Genomic DNA, 18,920 nt, shown 5'->3' on the forward strand with positions numbered 1-18,920 from the left:
GAGGAATAACAGTTCTGAAGGCCAGTGGGTAGTATTAAGGATTAGATGCCACCTCTGGATCTTGACAAAATGAGGTGTGGGAGGCTGAGTGGCCTCCAGTTGAGAGGGCTGCAGGGTAACTTTCCATTTTAGACAAGAAGTGCATGAATAATCATTGAAAAGGAAGAGGGTTTACTAAGAAGGTTGTAAAATTTTGGAATTTAAGTTTCTACAGCACTGTAGAATGGTTTGAGGAGGCACATAGCAGTGGTAGTTTGGATCAGGGGACTAGAGACTCTTAGAGATTGGAGGAGTTTACATTTTTAGCAGGGATAAGGAACACAGAAAGATGAGGTTGCAATATAATTTGTACAGCTACTGTTATGGTGGAATGTCCTGGGACATTAGAAGTAGTCCAGCTTTTGGGGAATTTAACTAGCCAATCCTTAGCCCTGAGCATTTGCCCATGACCTTTCCTTGGTCTGGAACACTTCTGTCTCCTTTTCTCACTTTCTCAGGTCAGTTCAGACTATGTTTCGCTCTATCACTTTCTCTAGGAAGCCTTCCCTGAGTGCCTTCTCTCCTCTTAGCATGTGTACTCTTTCTCTGGTAGCCTGTCTCACAATATACAGCAATTGTCTTACCTGTTTGTATCCTTACTGTACCTTAAGTTCTGGAAGGAAAGAGACAACTATCTTGCAGGCCGTCCAGCCTCCATGTAATCAATCCATAAATTATACTACTTTGTAGTAAATATTTACTATTTTGTCAAATTTAATATTATAAAATTCAATTCCAGTTCACAAAATAATCTAACACGTTTCTTTAAAGAGTAAGCTTCACTAATGCATTATATGATTTGATTCCTACACATTTATTTCCCCATGTTACAAACACTGCCACTCAATGTTTATGTGTGGAATAAACTAATGAACTGAATCAACTTCATCCAATTCTAGTCCTTGATATATAAACTTTTGAAAAGTATTAATACTAGTCAAATTCTAACATTTTAATATCATTTAAAAAGTATTTAACCTGTATGTAAATAAATGCGGTTTGAAACTGTTGAAGGACTGCCATATCCAGTTGTACACACTAACCTGAGTTTTTATGGATTTAAAAATTCATCTAAAAAATTAAATTTCCTAAGTGAATGCAAGGCATTCACATTCATTTGGACACACATTCTGAGGTAATACACAATCTACTTGTGAAATGGATTATTTTCCCCTAGATGTATTCTTAGTAAAATTAAATACTGTCTATTTTATTTATATGAAAATGACTGTCCACAGTACACTCGTTGTAATAATACTTAATTACTATAACTTAATGCTTTTTTCCCTCTCTTACAGTGTAATTTTCAAAGCAGCTAAGTCTAATGCGATTCTCACATTTCCCTCTTTCAGGAAATAAAATACTCACACGTTCCAAGGTATTTAAAGCGATGCGATTTGCAGAGGCAGCAGGTAGAACGTTGCTGTCGGTATTATTTATGTTTTTGGTAGTAACTTAAGCTAGCAACGCCTCCTTCTGTAAAGTGTACTCCTAGTAACTACTTAAGAAACAAACACCAGTAACAAACGTTGGCCTCCCACGGATTTGGGCGGGGGGTGGAGCCTCAGTGATTTGTGGGAAGAGCCTCTCAGGGCCTGGGAGGGCTCTCTGCTCCCGCTCGTCAATACTCGGCTCCGCTCGGCTCCCTCTCGGCTCTCGCTCGGCTCTGTTCGGCTCCTCCTGCAGGAGAGACAAGAGAGCGCCTGAAACTGCGGCGCACGCGCTCACGGCTCTTGCTGCTCTTAGGGCCCCGCTTTGCCGTGTGTTTTCACTTCCTTCTCTTCCGAGCTGTATCCGGGTCGTTGCTTTCTCTATTGTCTCAGGCAAACGACCTCGGACTTTGCAAATTCTGGGTCTTTTGTTGCTTCTGGTGCAAGCTAATAAAGTTTTTCTTTCTTTTATTTTTTTTCTAACAGTTTTAACGGAGGAAATTAACTCCCCAGAGCTGCCGGGGCCTGAGGGAGCCTCTGGCACTGGAGCGCCGTGGGAAGGGGCGCGAGCGGCCGGGGCCGGTTCGGCAAGGACTAGGGGGCGGGGTGGGGGGCGGGAGGGGACCTCAGCGCTGCTCTCTAGGCGCCCGGGCCCGGTCGGCGGCGCCGCCGATTTTAAGTAGCATCTTTCGGATTTGTTCCCGCGGTATCAGTCCCGACTTCAGCGCTGCCAGGCTCTCGCAGCCTCTCCCTAGGTCTCCTCCAAACGACCACCTCACGGATTCCTTAGTAAGTGTGTTGGAGGCCTCCGCCGGGAGAAAGGTGCATTTCAGCCCTTCTAGAAGTCAGGGCCTGTGGGAGCAGGGTGGGGGTGGCAGGTTTCTGCTGGAAGCTGGACCTTTCGTGGGCGCTTCCCTTCCACAGTCTGCGAGAATGAACGAGGCTTCTTTAATTATCTGGGCTTCGCGTTTTCTTTCTGTTGACTGTCTCCGTGTCTAAGTGAGGGATTATGAACTAGTCGCAGGAATGTAAGAGGATGTTATGCGGGTTAGCTTTGATTTTGGTTGGCCTGGGTTCGCCTTTGCCACACCCCAGCCTGGAGCCGCCTCTGCTGCTGGCCAGCCCTCCCCAGCCCGTGTGCCCACTCCAAGCGAGCTTCCTACACTTTTTGCTGAGAACTGAATTAGACAGATTCCCTGCACGAGGTCATCTGTATCTTCCCTTAGCATCACAGTTGTCTGTGCTTGGCGTGATTATTAATGACGATGTAATGTTTTTCTCTTAACAGTGGATCGCAGCTCCAAGAGGAGGCAGGTGAAGCCTTTGGCAGCTTCTCTGTTAGAAGCTCTCGATTATGATAGTTCAGATGACAGTGATTTTAAAGTTGGAGATGCCTCAGGTAAATGTTTCCTTTTCTTCCCTTTTCCCAGCTTTCTGGAAGTTGGGCCTATTTTCAGATCCTTTTTAAAAATCGGTTTTGATTAAGATGCTAATTTAAAGTTAAAGCACATAAACTTCATTTATTTTGTCCATTTGATTTCTCACATTTCCCGAAGATCCTTTCACTAGATCCTATCATTGCTTCTGTTTATATTGATACTCAGATAATTAGGAGGCAGAAAAGAACTTATACTACAGATACCAAAGCGTTTTCTCTGTTTTTTACTCAAAAATAATTTAAGCTTATTTTATGGATAGAGGGGGAAAAAATATCCAGAAGTCAAATAATATCCTGAGAGTAATGTGAGCCATGAACAGGGTTCTTCTTTATTCAGATCACTTGGCACCCTCTGAGGGGAGTTTTGCTTTTTGTCTATTAGCTCCCTTAACTAGAATAAAGGTGACCAGGGTAAAAAGTTGTACTTTGTGGTGGGTGTTGGACCTTGTGGATTGGGCTTTTCAAAACTCTCTGAAGTACAAAGATACATGTTTACTCATTATATTTTGTGATTTTAAAAACAAACTTTTAAGAAGGTCATACGTTCACATTGTACAAGATTGGAAAACACAAAAATACGGTTTTCCATGGTATCTTCTGTTTATTATACTTCACATATATAGATACATATGTATAGTTTTAATTGCAGGAATCTGAAAAATGTACATTTTATGTGAAAAATACTACAACACACGTACAGTAAAAATTACTTATAATTTTGCCCCTTCTGATGGAAGTTTTATAAAGACTTTTCAGTTTCATCCCTTTAATAATTTTAAAGTGTTCCCCCAGAGAGTTTTCTGTGCTTAGTCATAACACTCTCCCTTCCCTTTTTTTTTTTTTTAACCTGCTAGGGATGATAAGAGATGAAATAAGGTTATGTTGCGTTTCTGTTATTTAAATAGCATCAACAAGTAGAATTTGCGTGGTGATTTACTGAGACCTTTTTATTTCCATAATCTCATTTAACTTTTGTAATAGCTTAGTGAAGGAAATATTATTTTACAGATAACAGGGCACTTGAGTTCAAAGAACTTGCAGGAGGTCACTTAGGCCATAATAGATGCAAATCATTGTCTTTTGACTCCAAAATTTAAGTCTTTTTGCTGCAGAGATCCTAAAAGTAAATAGATGTAATCTTAAACTGAAACTACTTGGATTTTGTGACTAATTGAGGTCACTCCCAACAATCAAAAAAGTTAAGTTTATCTTGATTGTCTTTTAACCTTTGCTTCTCAGCCAGTTTCTCTCCCTTTTATTAGTCAACTTACTGATGTTTGGTCCTTCCAAAGGAGGAAAGCAAGGGAAGGGAAAGGAGCCAGAACTTTTTAAGTTATCTTGGTGAGAATCTTTGTAGATAATATTTTTGGTTAGAATGCAGTTTTGGTCCAGATTGTTAACTGTTACAATAGTTGTTGGGTTTCAGAAGTTACGACTCATTTGAATACCATTATGAAAAAACTCCGAAGCTTAATCTTTAAGTATTCCATAATTGTTTCTGTGACAACAAATCCTGATTTTGTAGATTTTTTTTCTTTTTGTTTACTGAGTTATAGTCATTCACAGGTATCACTTCTCTTTACAAAGGTTAAAACAATTTAATGTTACAAACTGCTTTTTCAAGATAATTTTTGGTATCAAGCTAAATGGAGATTCCTGACCTTGTTAAATCTTAGTCAGAGTTGATGGGAATTATCAATTATGTATGAAAAGTGGGAGGATGAGTTTTGTTAGGCTGATAATTTTTTTATGTTTGAAATTTTTTAAAAATTTTTTATCGTTATGTTAATCACCATACATTACATCATTAGTTTTTGATGTAGTGTTCCGTGATTGTTTGTGTATAACACCCAGTGCTCCATGCAGAGCGTGCCCTCTTTAATACCCATCACGAGGCTAACCCATCCCCCCACCCCCCTCCCCTCTAGAACCCTCAGTTTGTTTTGCAGAGTCCATCGTCTCTCATGGTTCATCTCCCCCTCCGATTTTCCCCCCTTCATTCTTCCCCTCCTGCTATCTTCTTTTTTTTTTTCTTAACATATATTGCATTATTTGTTTCAGAGGTACAGATCTGTGATTCAACCAGTCCTACACAATTCACAGTGCTCACCATAGCACATACCCTCCCCAATGTCTATCACCCCGCCACCCGATCCCTTCCACCCCCCCCAGCAACCCTCAGTTTGTTTCCTGAGATTAAGAATTCCTCATATCATAGAGGGTGTTATGCTGAGCGAAGTAAGTCAATCAGAGAAAGACATGTATCATATGACCTCACTGATAGGCTGATAATTTTTTAAAAAATATCTTCAAAGCACTAAAAAATATATACTTTCTGTTCCCTCCTGTCATCATAGTTAGTCTGCTCTATTTGTAATTTACTTCCTTGGGCGCTGTGTAGTTCTTATGTTACTGGAAGGGAGATTATAGTAGTAAATGATTTTGTTTAAAATAGTTAATAATAGAAATTGAATCCTCTTTTCCATTCTTGGTTAATGTGCATTGGTGTCCTTCATAGCTAACATAGTGGCTTACTGTAGATTACCAGTGTTCCCTGTTTGAATCCTTTCTTTGCCTGAGGTAGTTGGACTCTTAAATAAAACATTAGACTTATCACTGTTTTCAGTCATGTTAGAGTTGTGGAATCCCAACCCTACATGTGACTAGATGACACTGGAGGTGGAGAAATAGTAGCTAATCATCTGTCTGATCAAAGCTTCTTTCAAAACAATGTCTAGAAATGACTTACTGAATGAACTACTGACTCTCTTAGATTGGTTGGACTTAATTTTTGTTGACAAGATTCTGTGCATCAGTTTCTTCTCTTCATTTTGAAATCAGAAATTCCGACTACAAAACTTCTACTTCTGTTCGGCTTTAAGAATGTAGAGTTTTGAAAGATTATATTCAACACCTTTGCAGATAAACATAATTTTATTCATGTGTTTCTCAGATAATAAAATAGAAAAAGATAAATATTGCTCAAAAAATGACCTGCCAGTAAGATTGTCAAGTGATTGATTTTTGATGGTTAATAACTAAAAAAAAGCCTCTGACTTTAGAAAAGTACAAACATTTTTGAAAATAGATCTTTTATCTTTAATGTGAAATTAGAGTTAGATTTCTCATTTTTTTAAAGATTTTTATTTATTCATGTGAGAAGGGTAGGGGGAAAGGGAGAAGCAGGCTCCCCGCTGAGCAGGGAGCCCAGTGTGGGGCCCAGTCCCAGGACTCTGGGATCATGACCTGAGTGGAAGGCAGACTCTTAACCAACTGAGCCACCCAGGTGCCCCTAGATTTCTCATTTTTGATTGAGGACAGAGTACAACCATATTAGAATTATGGTGATAGTCACCAGAAGAACCATATGTGGAGATGTTAAATTGAACCATATGAAATTACCAATTTTTGATTATTGGCGGTTTCATCATTTGACCTAGTTTAAGTGGTTATATTTGAGACTTGGTCCTGGAATTGGGATTAGGATAGATTGCATTTAGTTATCTGATATATAAGTGGAAGGGTTTTAAAGATGAGTGCATATATGACTTTTATTAAATGAGACAGAATAGCAGTGCTGTGTCCCTTCTAACCTGCTGGCCAAAGTAAGGTGATTAACTTTAGATCTTGATCCATAGTAAGTTTAATTAGGCCAGAACGCCAGAAAATTAGCTGGAAGAGTCAGGCTGAGACTTTGCTTTGGTAGTATTTTTTACTTAATCTAATTTTGGCTAAGTGGATCAAGATAATGGTCATTGATGATCTGTAGTTTTGTTCAAGAGCACTTGGCTGGATATTATGGTGAATTCACAAAGAAATGTGATACTATCAGAATAACTAAATAAGTAAAATAACAGATAATACAAAGCATGATTGATTATTTTGTATAGTTCAAGTCAAGGAGATAGGACTACTTTAGATTGGATTTATCTAGAACAATTCATTGAGGAGATTAACAGTTGAACATAGGAACTGAAAGAGAAGCAATCTAGGTGAGGGAAACAATGTATTAAGTGTTAGAAGTGTGGACGCAGGAAAATACTTATATTTGGGAATCAGGATTGAGTAAGAGAATAAAAGAGATGCATCTGGGCAAGTATAATGAGGTCAAATTAAGGCCTTAATTGCTAGACCAGGGTTTCTCAATCTCGGCACTATTGGCATTTGGTGTTGTATAATTCTTTGTAATGATGGCCTGTCCTGTTTACTGTAGAATGTTTAGCAGCATCTGTTTTCTACTTACTAACTGCCAGTATCATTTTCCCTTCTTGCCCCCACCCCCACTTTCATGGCAATCATTCATTGTCTAAACATTGCCACTGTTCTCTTTGGGACAGAACTCAAAATTGTTCTTACTTGAGAACCACTGGTCTGGATTTATTCAGAAAATGTTAAATGACACAGCTGGAACTAGAGATGATGAGTAGAGGATGAGTTGTGTTGACTGACTGGCTTTTTAAAAAAGAGAAAATACAGGATTAGTAAAAAATGGCCCCAAGGTGATAACTGAATAACCAGTAGACTGGTAATCTGTTAGGTATTGTGTATATTTATAAATACTAATTACTGTTGCACTAGATCAATGAATGGAATAGTTAAGGTTGATAGACAAAGGTGATTCTTTATATTGCAAAGCTAAAATAAAACTGAATTAAATACTATTTTATTGTTCAGTATTTATCATGGGGAAAACTTAAGCATTGAATATTGTGAAGGAATTCTTGAAGACTGTTTTTTAATTCTGTATCTTTAAAAAATTCCCTAACTTCTGTTAGTTGAAATAGCTATTGCTTGGAGAGATTTTGATATATTTGTATATTTGAGAAAGGTACCTTTTATTTAACTGAATAGGAAGGAGGGATTTCAATTTTAATTTTTTTCCTAAAGAACAAATTCTGTTGTAGAGTTAGAATTACCTTTTTTAAAAAAGATTTTATTAGAGATCGATAGCACGCGAGCAGGAGCAGGGGGAAGGGGCAGAGGGGAGAGGGAGAAGCAGACTCCTCACTGAGCAGGGAGCGTGATGCGGGGCTGGATCCGAGGACCCCGACCAAGATCATGACCTGAGCCGAAGGTAGATGCTTAACCAACTGAGCCACCCAGTCGCCCCAGATTTACTTCTCTTCTAATGCTAAGAAGCATCTGACTTATTTCTCTAGTCTATTACCTTTAAAAAAAAAAAAAAAAAAGATGTAAGAGTGATGGATTTGGAACATGACACAGAGTCAGTTTGAATTTGTAATAATGAGACATTTTTCTTTGTAGCCTACAAAAATAGAATTATAGACAGCCAAAGACTGATTTTTTCATTGTCATTTTTCTCAAGCTATGCTTGTAACTAAATATTGTTTATCTCCATCCCTCAAGTGCATATGTATCAAAAAGAAGTGATGACTAATCAGATGAAGTTATTTTTCAGAAATCAAAGATAAAATTTGATATATTCCTGATGCCTGCAGTTGGAGTATGGATAATATATTATATTTGGAGAATGAAGGGTTGGGTAAGCTATTAGGATTTGGATTTGTGGAAAAATTTCAGATTCATCTAATATGTTAACAGATGTAAAGCATTTAAATATTTTTTTTCTTTTCAGATTGCTTTCTATTCAGATATGATTACAAAACAAAAACAATCAAAGAGTATCAGTTTCTCCATACTTTTTTTTTTTTTTTAAGATTTATTTATTTTTTTGAGGGAGAGAGGGAGAGAGTGTGCTCATGTGTGGGTCAGGGGAGGGGCAGAGGCAGAGGGAGAGGGAGTGGGGGAGAGAATCTCAAGCAGATTCCCCACTGAGTGCAGAGCCCCACGTGGGGCTTGATCCCCTGACCCATGAGATCATGACCTGAGCCTAAATCACCAGTCACTTAACTGACTGAGGCACCCAGGTGTCCCCCACCCCTATACTTTTAAAAAATGATTGGCATTGGCAACAACAACCAAGACAAAATCATAACAATTCTTAACATTTAGCAAAATTTACCAAGTAATAGCGAAGTTGGATTGGTCTCAGTTTTGATTAGGTACCCACATTTGTGCCCCAGTTATTCTAACTTTTATATCTACTGTTATTTTTATTGGTAAAAATTATTAGAAATAATTATTAGAAAAAATTATTAGAAATAATTTTTAGGTACTTTATTTTATTTTTTTAAGATTTTATTATTTGAGAGAGAGGGGGGGAGCACGAGAAGGGTGAGAGGCAGAGGGAGAAACACACCCTGCTGAGCAGGTAGCCCGATGTGGGGCTCCATCCCAGGACCCTGGGATCATGACCTGAGCTGAAGGCAGACGCTTAACCAACTGAGCCACCCAGGCACCCCTTTTTAGGTACTTTAAAAAATATCTCTCTTAATTATGCCATTGTTTGCAAGATGTTCCAGTCTTCTGTAGTTAGTATGCACAGACTCTTTTTGCCTTAGAAGTGTTTGGTCAACTCTGCTTATTATTTATTAGATTCTTATCTAAAAATATCTAGAAATTGTTATGATTATTATTTGTTTTTTTACCAGAAGTAGTTTTTCTTGGTAGGTTGGGTTTAATTATGAGTGGTATTAAAAAAATCATAATTTTCTTAATGGTTTGTATAACTGTTGGAGTGAAAAGAAGTTACCTAGTTGTGGATGATACTGGATTCACTCTCTGAAATTCAAGAAGCTTACAAATCCAAAGGTGTTTCCTAAGTTTGGTACAAACTTGTTTTTGGTAAAACCTAACTGGAAATGATAGTTTATTTGTAGTGTTTCCTTAAATATTTGTAAATATTTATACTTTTCCCTGCAGAAATGTGTTTGATTATAGGATAGTGCCATAGATCTCACTGGAGATTTTTAAGTGTAATATATTGTGTATACACCATGCTTCCCTTCTAAAATCTGAAAAGAAAATCAAAATTCTGAAAGATACCTGGCTCCATAAGTTTCAAATAAGGTATTGTTGACCTACATGATATTGTTCTTGTATCCTACCTAAGATTGTTTAGGATGAGAGTGCTTTTTCACAACAGTTTTGAATAAGCTGTGGGTTCCTGCGTGGTAATCTTGAGATTGACAATTATTTTGTAGGGCCAATCAATATTTATTGTATGTTAGTCTGTATTTTTAATCGATTTAACTTGCAGGATTTTTTTTTTTAAGATTTTATTTATTAGAGAGAGAGAGAGCACATGAGAGGGGGGAGGGTCAGAGGGAGAAGCAGACTCCCTGCTGAGCAGGGAGCCCGATGCGGGACTCAGTCCTGGGACTCCAGGATCATGACCTGAGCCGAAGGCAGTCGCTTAACCAACTGAGCCACCCAGGCGCCGTGCAGGATTTTTTTGTTTTTGTTTTTTAGCCATTTGTAAAGGATTTTTAGATACCAGATACTAATTGCAACTTTCTTTACTTTTTTTTTTAACTTTCTTTACTTTAATATCCATTTAATTATAGTAGCTAAGGCTGGTTGAGTTAACAGAAATTAAAATGGTGTGGAAACATAGACTTTTTTCACCATTTTATTATTATCCTTTTCTTAGTTATAGGCTCAAAGAATGTATCACCCTACAGGTTTTACTATAGTTGTTGGCCATGACCTATGACTAGTTGTTTCTTACTTCTTTAAGCTCCCCTTCCTTTTTTTTTTCTCCTCGTTATTTCAGATTTTAGATTTTTATTTGTTTGATTAGGTGTAAAGAGGATCAGAAGGTTACTGAGTAGTCTTGGGCCAAGATGGCCTGCACTGCCCTAGGCAGGAATGGAAGAAACTTGCTAGAAAGCTTGTAGTTCTGTATGAACTTTTTAATAGTCTAAGCCTATCTTTTTAGCGACAACCGTGGTTGTTCATTTCCAAGATGGATTCGTTTTTTAAAAAATTACTAATTTCTTTCATTCTGGGGGGGCTATCGTAGTTACTGCCTAGAATTTTTGAAAGTTTAGGTGGCTCTAATTGATATGAACAGTATCCTGATAGCAGGAAAATTGATAACTGCTCTTGCAACTTCCATTTACTATGCCACTGCTACTGTCTCCTTTCACCTGTGAACTTGATACTCCTAAAATTGATTAGTATGTTAGGGATGTTGACTATCATAAATAACCTGTGTTCATTGTTGCTGGGTAAAGAGTAAAATAAATGAGACCAAGTTTTTGGGCCAGGTTTTTCTTGTTCTGAATGTGACTCAATGCTTGTAAGTTCATACAGTTTATGAAATGAAGATGGAAGAGAAGAAGAATTTGGTCTGTATTATATCATTAAGTTAAAATCAAGTGCCCAATTTAAAAAGAAGCACCTTTACTTTTAGGGAAAAAAAATTGTTTCTAGGGTACCGAATATAGCATGAGCCATTTGACACAAGATAGTGCTCCTCTTTTGAAAGCATATTTTAATTTAGAGTTACATATAGTCATCTTCATTAGTGCTATATTGAATTAGAACCATTATACCAACTTCATTGATTTATTATTTAATCAGGTTGGGAATGTCTACCATTCTTTGACTTAAATTTGTTTATATTGTTTTGCAAGTTACTCACAAATTTTGGTGGTTTCATTTGTGTCAGCGTTGTGTGTGTGTGTGTGTATGTATATACATATGTGTGGTTTTTTTTTCTCATATTTTCAACAGATTCTGAAGGGAGTGGTAATGGAAGTGAAGATCCTTCAAAGGACAGTGGAGAAGGTTCCTGTAGTGATTCTGAAGAAAATATTTTAGAAGAAGAACTGAATGAAGATATTAAAGTAAAAGAAGAACAACTTAAAAATTCTGCAGAGGAAGAAATACTGTCATCAGAAAAACAGTTAATTAAAATGGAAAAGAAGGAGGAAGAAGAGAATGGAGAAAGACCTAGAAAGAAAAAGGAGAAAGAGAAAGAAAAGGAAAAAGAGAAGGAGAAAGAAAAGGAGAAAGAGAAGGAGAGAGAGGAAAAAGAAAAAGCAACAGTATCTGATGCTGTGGCTGCTTCTGCTGCTTCCACCACACCAGCCACAAGTCCTCCTGCTGTTAACACATCTCCTTCAGTCCCCACTACGACAACCACTACAGAGGAACAAGTCAGTGAGCCAAAAAAGTGGAACCTTCGTCGAAATCGACCACTTTTGGATTTTGTATCCATGGAAGAGCTGAATGATATGGATGACTATGACAGTGAGGATGACAATGATTGGCGACCTACTGTAGTAAAGAGAAAGGGGAGATCTGCATCTCAGAAAGAAGGAAGTGATGGAGACAATGAGGATGATGAAGATGAGGGAAGTGGGAGTGATGAGGATGAGAATGATGAAGGCAATGATGAAGATCATAGCAGCCCTGCCAGTGAAGGGGGTTGCAAGAAGAAGAAGAGTAAAGTTCTTAGCAGAAACAGTGCTGATGATGAGGAACTGACCAATGATAGCCTGACACTATCTCAAAGCAAGAGTAATGAGGTAGATCAACCCAATTTTTATGATATCTGTCTGTCTGGGGAAAAGGGAATTCTTCTCTAAACCATTCTACTCATTATATTAAGTAGCTTCCTTGAAATCCTGTTTATAGACAGCTGTGGGAGTGAATGAGCGCCCTAACTGTAACATTTATTCATTTGGTCAACCAGCCTTTATTGAGTATCTACTATTTGTCACCGTCCTCAAGGAGCTCATAATCACCGTCCTCAAGGAGCTCACAGTCTTTGTAGTTAGAGAAATATTTTTATATCCATAGACTAGGAATATGGTAGTTTTCCTTTCCCCTTTCTATCCTCTCACCCCATTCTTCATAGACTGCTGAATGGTGCTGAGTGGAGTATGAAAACAAAGGTCACCTTTATTTCAACTTAGCTATGTCCATATCCACATGAAAATTTAGACTTCTAGACTACTTTAGAGCAGGACAACAAACAGCTTAATGATTGCCTCAGACTTTGAGAGATTGATTTTAAGGTTAATTCCTTTACCAGTTGTAGCACTCATCATCTGAATAGTCACCAAGTCTTTGCTTTAGATGTATGGGAGTAAATAAGAACTATATGTTTACATATATTTAGTGAATAAGTTCTCTCTACAAAGAAATGAAAAAGAAAAATCAAACACTCCTATCATAAGACAAACATTTCTTTCCTAAAACTACAGTAATGACTCAGTTCTTCCACTTGAAGTTCTACTACCGAAAGTTAGGTTTATCCTTTGGGCCCAAGATGCAACATTCAAGATTCTTCAGTCAAACACATTTGTGTCTCTTTGTCTGTGTGTTTATGTATATGTTTTTCTTCAAAAGCAAGATTGAGTTGTCGTCATACATGTAGATGTACCTGTTACATCAACATGTAGAACTATAATAATTAAGTCTGTCATTTCTGTTAATGCATTTGTTGTCACAAAAATTCAGTTCTTTAGCAAGCACTTATTTTTTGTTTTTTCATATCATTGAAAAAGGTTAAACTGGTAGAAGGATTTTTCTTCTATGCTGTATTCTTTTAAATTTCTTCTACTTACAAGTTTTACATAGCATTGATTACCTATTTTAAGTAAGTTTCATTTAAAAACTTTGTGATTTTTTTCTTGCCAAAATATAAAGTAACAGGCTCTGAGGGGCTTATATGTCAGTAGTGATGAAACAGCAGGTTATAATAAATATATATATTATAAACATTGGTTAACTTCTAGGTTATCTACTTGCATATGAAGAATGTTGCCTGCCTCCAGTGCTATCTATCTAAAGTCTTATCTTTAGGTAACGGGAAATTGTCATTTGGAATATAATATAGTATTTATATGCTGTAGCACAAACAGTTCCATATTCCCAGTGCCAATTTAGGGAAATAGAAATATGGAAAAATCAGTTGTTCATATTTGATGTAGGCTTGTATCCAGTTTATTTTATAGCATTTAGTAGTCAATATCTACTGAATAAGTTTACCTTTGGCAGCATTACTTTCTTCATTTTTATTAGCCTGACATTCACAAAAGTAAGCTGGCTAATGATAAAGACAGAGTTAGATTTTATGTGTTGGTGTGGGGAATACCTGCAGATGTTTAGGAATTTGCCAGGTAAAATGTATACATTATCCATTTGTTAATAATCTGTAATACATAAAATACTGCTTAGGAGGTTGTAGACTCTCGTTTATGATGCATTGGAAGGCCACATATGCTTTTAGGTTTTTTTCTACCAGGAGAGACTTTAGTAAACAATGGGACTTCATATATTTAGGTTAAGTCCCAAAGGAATGTGATTCCAGAGCGCCTCAGTAAAGTTGTCAAGAACTTTCTTCTTACAGTCGCTAAATTAACTCTTGTGTTAATTTGTGTTAATTTTCCTTTTGTTCTACCCTATGCAGAAATGCAGAAGAACTGATAGAAAGTTAATTTTAACTCAGTAATGTTCTACCTGAAATCTTGGTAACTGTTTTTCCCCAACACCAGTAATTTTTGATGATTCTACTTCTATTTGTCACTCAAATTAGATGACAAATTTTAATAAAAACTAATCGGGATTATTATTTTATCTGACATTTCTAAATTTCCTGTTCATATGCGCTTGATTTTGTAAAAAAGATGACTAATGGTAATTCTTGTTGCTTTACGGCCATTGTTTGTATCTTAATCTTCCTAGTTATTTTAGGTAGATACTTTGGCATCAAGGTATCAATTATCTGTTAGTTAATACAGATGTATTTGATTATATTTGAAGTTTTATTTTTCTCTACTTTTACTTTAGGTTTTCAAATACGGCTTTGTAGTAGAGATAGCTGAAAGTGTGGTTTTAGTATTACATAATTGAATTATATTTAGTTTATAAACAGCAAACTTTCTTGGCTGTTATGTCAAGTGCTTTTGTAGGGAAATGATGTTGGACATCCTGTAAGTGATGTCAGAAGCTTTAATAATTTTGAAGTTTTTTAGGGAATTTGATTTTTTTCTTTGAGCGGGGGGCCTTTTATTAACTCTTAAGGGACTGGATCCCAGGACCCTGGGATTATGACCTGAGCCTAAGGCAGATGCTTAACCATCTGAGCCACCCAGGCACCCTGTAGGTTATAGCTTTTGTTATTTACTATTTCAAATTAAAACTCAGGAATTTCAAAAATTAAGACATACAGAAGCATACAAGTTGTCAGATTGATGACCCTATCCCCTGTTGTATAGTTCTGGAAGACTATATCATACGCATATGAGAGAGAGTGAAAAAGGCAAACAACCTTAGTATTAGTATGAAAATAGCCTTTAGCTTGTAGACCCTGTGAAGCAGAGTGTCCCACAGACCACACCTTGAGAACTGTTCTACAATTGGACATTTGATAAACCTACATTTTCTACATATGGGCACTTTCCTTGGCCTATAGAATTAATGACATTTTTTGAATTTATTGCAGTCTGAACAATCCCCTTGGAGTATCATTATATGCCACTTTCAAACTTTTATCTTGATGCTTTTGAGATTAACTGATGTTATATTATTGCTTTTTGGTTTTCTGAAGTAAATCTTCTGGGGATGGGTGTGTAGCATTTTCAGAGAATGGGTCACATTTTCAGGACTTTGACTCTAGAGCTTTGGTTGAGGATTAATATTTGATAGAAGATAATTTCAGTAGAAATTTTCAGGTGGAAGTTTTTTGGTTTCTTTTCATAAAAGGCTCTCATGTTAAGTGGATTATTAGATGTTAAATGGTTGTGAAGAAATGGCAATTGTCATCTGATTTTTGGTAATTAAAATTTTTGCCAAAATTTATAAATAGCCACTTCTATTTGGGGTTTCTGACTTAAGTATCAATTGCTTTTTATACATTTCAAAATAAAACAACTGCTTTTTTTTTAAGATTTTATTTATTTACTTGAGAGGGAGAGAATAAGCAGTGGGGAGGGGTAGAGGTAGAGAGAGAGAGAGAGAGAAGCAAACACCCTGCTGAGCAGGAAGCCTGATCTGGGGCTGGATCCCAGGACCCCAGGATCATGACCTGAGCCAAAGGCAGATGCTTGACCAACTGAGCCACCCAGGCGCCCCAGAACTGCTTTTTGTTCTGTTTTGTTTGTTTGGTTTTTTTAAAGATTTTATTTATTTACTGGAGAGAGAGAGAGAACACAAGCAGGGGGGAAGGGTGGAGGGAGAAGCAGACTCCCCGCCAAGCAGGGAGCCCGATGTAAGACTTGATCCCAGGACCCTGGGATCATTGACCTGAGCCGAAAGCAGATGCTTAACCAGCTGAGCCACCCAGGCGCCCTTAAAATAACTGCTTTAATACATAAAAAGTTCAAAATATTGTACAAAAATTACTTCAGATTCTTGAGAATTTAATTTTCTTTAAAAACTTGGAGACCTGTTGGGCGCCTGGGTGGCTCAGTTGGTTAAGCGACTGCCTTCGGCTCAGGTCATGATCCTGGGGTCCCTGGATCGAGTCCCGCATCGGGCTCCCTGCTCAGCAGGGAGTCTGCTTCTCTCTCTGACCCTCCCCCCCCATGTGCTTTCTCTCTCTCTCAAATAAATAAATCTTTAAAAAAAAAAAAACTTGGAGACCTATTGCTCAAACTTTTTGGTGTACTTTTTCTCATATTCAGAGCAATAGGATTCTTTTAATTCTAGTTTTGCGTGAAGTGTTCAGGAATTCCCTTTTATTAAACACACACAAAACTTAGAATTTACCTGTTGTATATTATTATTTGTAATCTTTTTTTTTTAAACATTTCATTTATTTATTTGACAGAGAGAGAGATAGTGAGAGCAGGAACACAAGCGGGGGGAGTGGCAGAGGGAGAAGCAGGCCTCCCACTGAGCAGGGACCCCGATGCGGGACTGGATCCCAGGACCCTGGGATCACGACCCGAGCCGAAGGCAGACACCCAACGACTGAGCCATCCAGGCGCCCTGTAATCATCTTTGTGGACTATATAAATAAACACTAAACCCATGGAGAGCATTGGACAATATTATTATTTTAGGTGTAAATTTTAAATCCCAAGGGAAAAAAATGAATTGGTTTACTATAAGTAGTCATTGGTTTATTACTATAGTGCCCCATTTATTCTTCTAATTGCCCTTAGATTGCATTGAGTTATGACATAATATTAAAGTTCTATACTAGGTGATACTCTTGTGCCATTCAAAACCTACTTTCCCAATTTCTATTTTTATGTAAAAATCATATTTTCAAATAATTTTTGGTAAAAACTTTAGCTTGACTATTTTGTCCAGAAGCTAAAAAAATGATACACATCTTCAGAAATATGCTGATAAAAATTGTTACTAAATTTGCTTTTATATTCTGATAAGTGTGCTCAAACCCTTATTTGATGTATTAAAGACAACTTAGAGCATAATTTTTTAAGAGAATGTGTTACTAAGATTTTCCCACTGAAGCATTATTTGTCAGTCATTTGGTGGGGCTCAAGTTCCCCCCATTTCTCTTTCTTTGCATTACATTTCTGGTAAAAGTCTCAAATGATGGGAATCCCAGAAATACCAGTTGATTTTGTTTTCTCTGCCTCTAAATGATAGTATGTGTAGAGAGAAATTGTACAGATACACAATTTAGACGTTTATTGTTTTTTCTGAGCAAAATGGAAGAACAGGGAAATAATGGAATCAGAGCTACCTATTAATGCTTGTTTTTCTGATCCATAGACATTTACTTGTTCCCCACATGGGTAAACCTTTTTTTAAGCACTCATTAGTTGTAATTCCACCAGAAAAGTATTGACAGAACCCATTTTACACGAGTAGCCTGTCAATCATCAAACTCTGGTTATTGACTAGATCTTTTTCTAGTTTGTGATTATTTTTAACCCAGATGTGGTATTTTGGGAAAAAAGTCTTTTGGGACTCAGCATAGGAAAATATTTAAAGTAGCAGTACTTACTGAGGGTTACAACTTTTGGGGGGATTCCAAGGAAGATTCCTCAGTATAGTAAATGGTCAGCTCATATTCCTCTTGAACCACCTACAAAGAATTAGGAAAGGAGAATGGAAATGAACATTATTATTGAGTACCTAGTATATCTCAGGAACATTTTTACCATACAATTATCTTAATTTTCACAAAAATCTCATCAGGTAGGTATTACTTTTACCATCCCATTTTACAGATGAGAAAACCGTCACTTCGAGGTTCAACAGTTATTAAATGAGAACTGAGAATGAAACACTAGGACATTAGACTTTAAGTCAAATGCTTTTAAATTTGAAGCATAGCTAATGGGGTGAACATTTGGGTAGATTTTTGTTTTGCTCAATGTACGAAAGTACTATAAACCATGAGTTTTCTTTTTAGGAAGTTTGTACCTTTATCTGGTACTCATGTCCAAAGCCCACAAACTACTTCGGTTTTTTAACAAAGAGGAGCAAAAAAAAAAAAAAGCAAAATATACCATTTTATTTTATTTTTTTTAAAGGTAAGTATCTCTTTTTCTTTTTTTCCAAGATTTTATTATTATTTATTTGACAGAGACACAGCAAGATAGGGAACACAAGCAGGGGGAGTGGGAGAGGGAGAAGCAGGCTTTCCGAGGAGCACGGAGCCTGATGCAGAGCTCGATCCCAGCGTCCTGGGATCATGACCTGAGCCAAAGGCAGACACCCAACAACTGAGCCACCCAGGTGCCCCCAAATACACAATTTTAAAGTACTAGGATTCTCTAGAGCAAGGACACCGCCTCCTTGTTGACTTTGCATTCTTTTCTGATTTGTTTTACAGATAGCTGCAAGTTTAGATGTATAACACAGAATTTAAAAAAAAATGTTATTGATGTGACATTTTAAGTGTCATTCAGATGTCATTTACGGATTGCTATGAAATGATGACTCTAAATGTTACCTGTGGATATTGGTCTGTTTAAAAGAATATAAAAATATAAAAAAAAGTGGTTAGGTTCTTAAATAAAAACATAAACTCATAAGTTCTATCTTATATCCCAATCTGATAATGTAAGAATATAAGAATCATTATATTGTTAATCATTTAAAGTTTAAATCTGTAATGCAGTTTAAACAAAGCAAATTCTTTTCTTTCTTGACATTTTATATTATGTCCTTTCTCCTTTTATATTATAATTAGCTCAGTATCTTTATTATCA

At 36.9% G+C, this 18,920-nt stretch overlaps 1 protein-coding gene across 12 annotated transcripts in view; it reads left to right on the forward strand.

The window, feature by feature from the left end:
• Positions 1 to 1,764: 1,764 nt before the first annotated feature.
• The window catches only part of PHF14 (PHD finger protein 14), a 200,073-nt gene continuing 182,917 nt past the window's right edge, over positions 1,765 to 18,920 (forward strand). For 3 of the 12 annotated variants that reach the window (XR_012380235.1, XM_073898888.1, XM_073898889.1), the window contains exons 1-3: positions 1,765 to 2,258; positions 2,758 to 2,868; positions 11,509 to 12,305. Coding sequence is in view for 6 of the 12 variants with exons in the window: in XM_073898888.1 (XP_073754989.1) it covers position 2,258; positions 2,758 to 2,868; positions 11,509 to 12,305 (909 nt within the window). In the remaining 6 variants the exon portion in view is untranslated. The remainder of the gene's footprint in view (positions 2,259 to 2,757; positions 2,869 to 11,508; positions 12,306 to 18,920) is intronic. The other 9 variants (XR_012380233.1, XR_012380234.1, XR_012380232.1 and 6 more) reach the window with 6 other exon arrangements.

Source organism: Callorhinus ursinus, unplaced genomic scaffold (genome assembly GCF_003265705.2).
Source record: "Callorhinus ursinus isolate GAN/ISIS: 27379988/994484 unplaced genomic scaffold, GSC_fseal_2.0 scaffold12, whole genome shotgun sequence".
In the NCBI taxonomy this organism is placed as follows: Eukaryota; Metazoa; Chordata; class Mammalia; order Carnivora; family Otariidae; genus Callorhinus; species Callorhinus ursinus.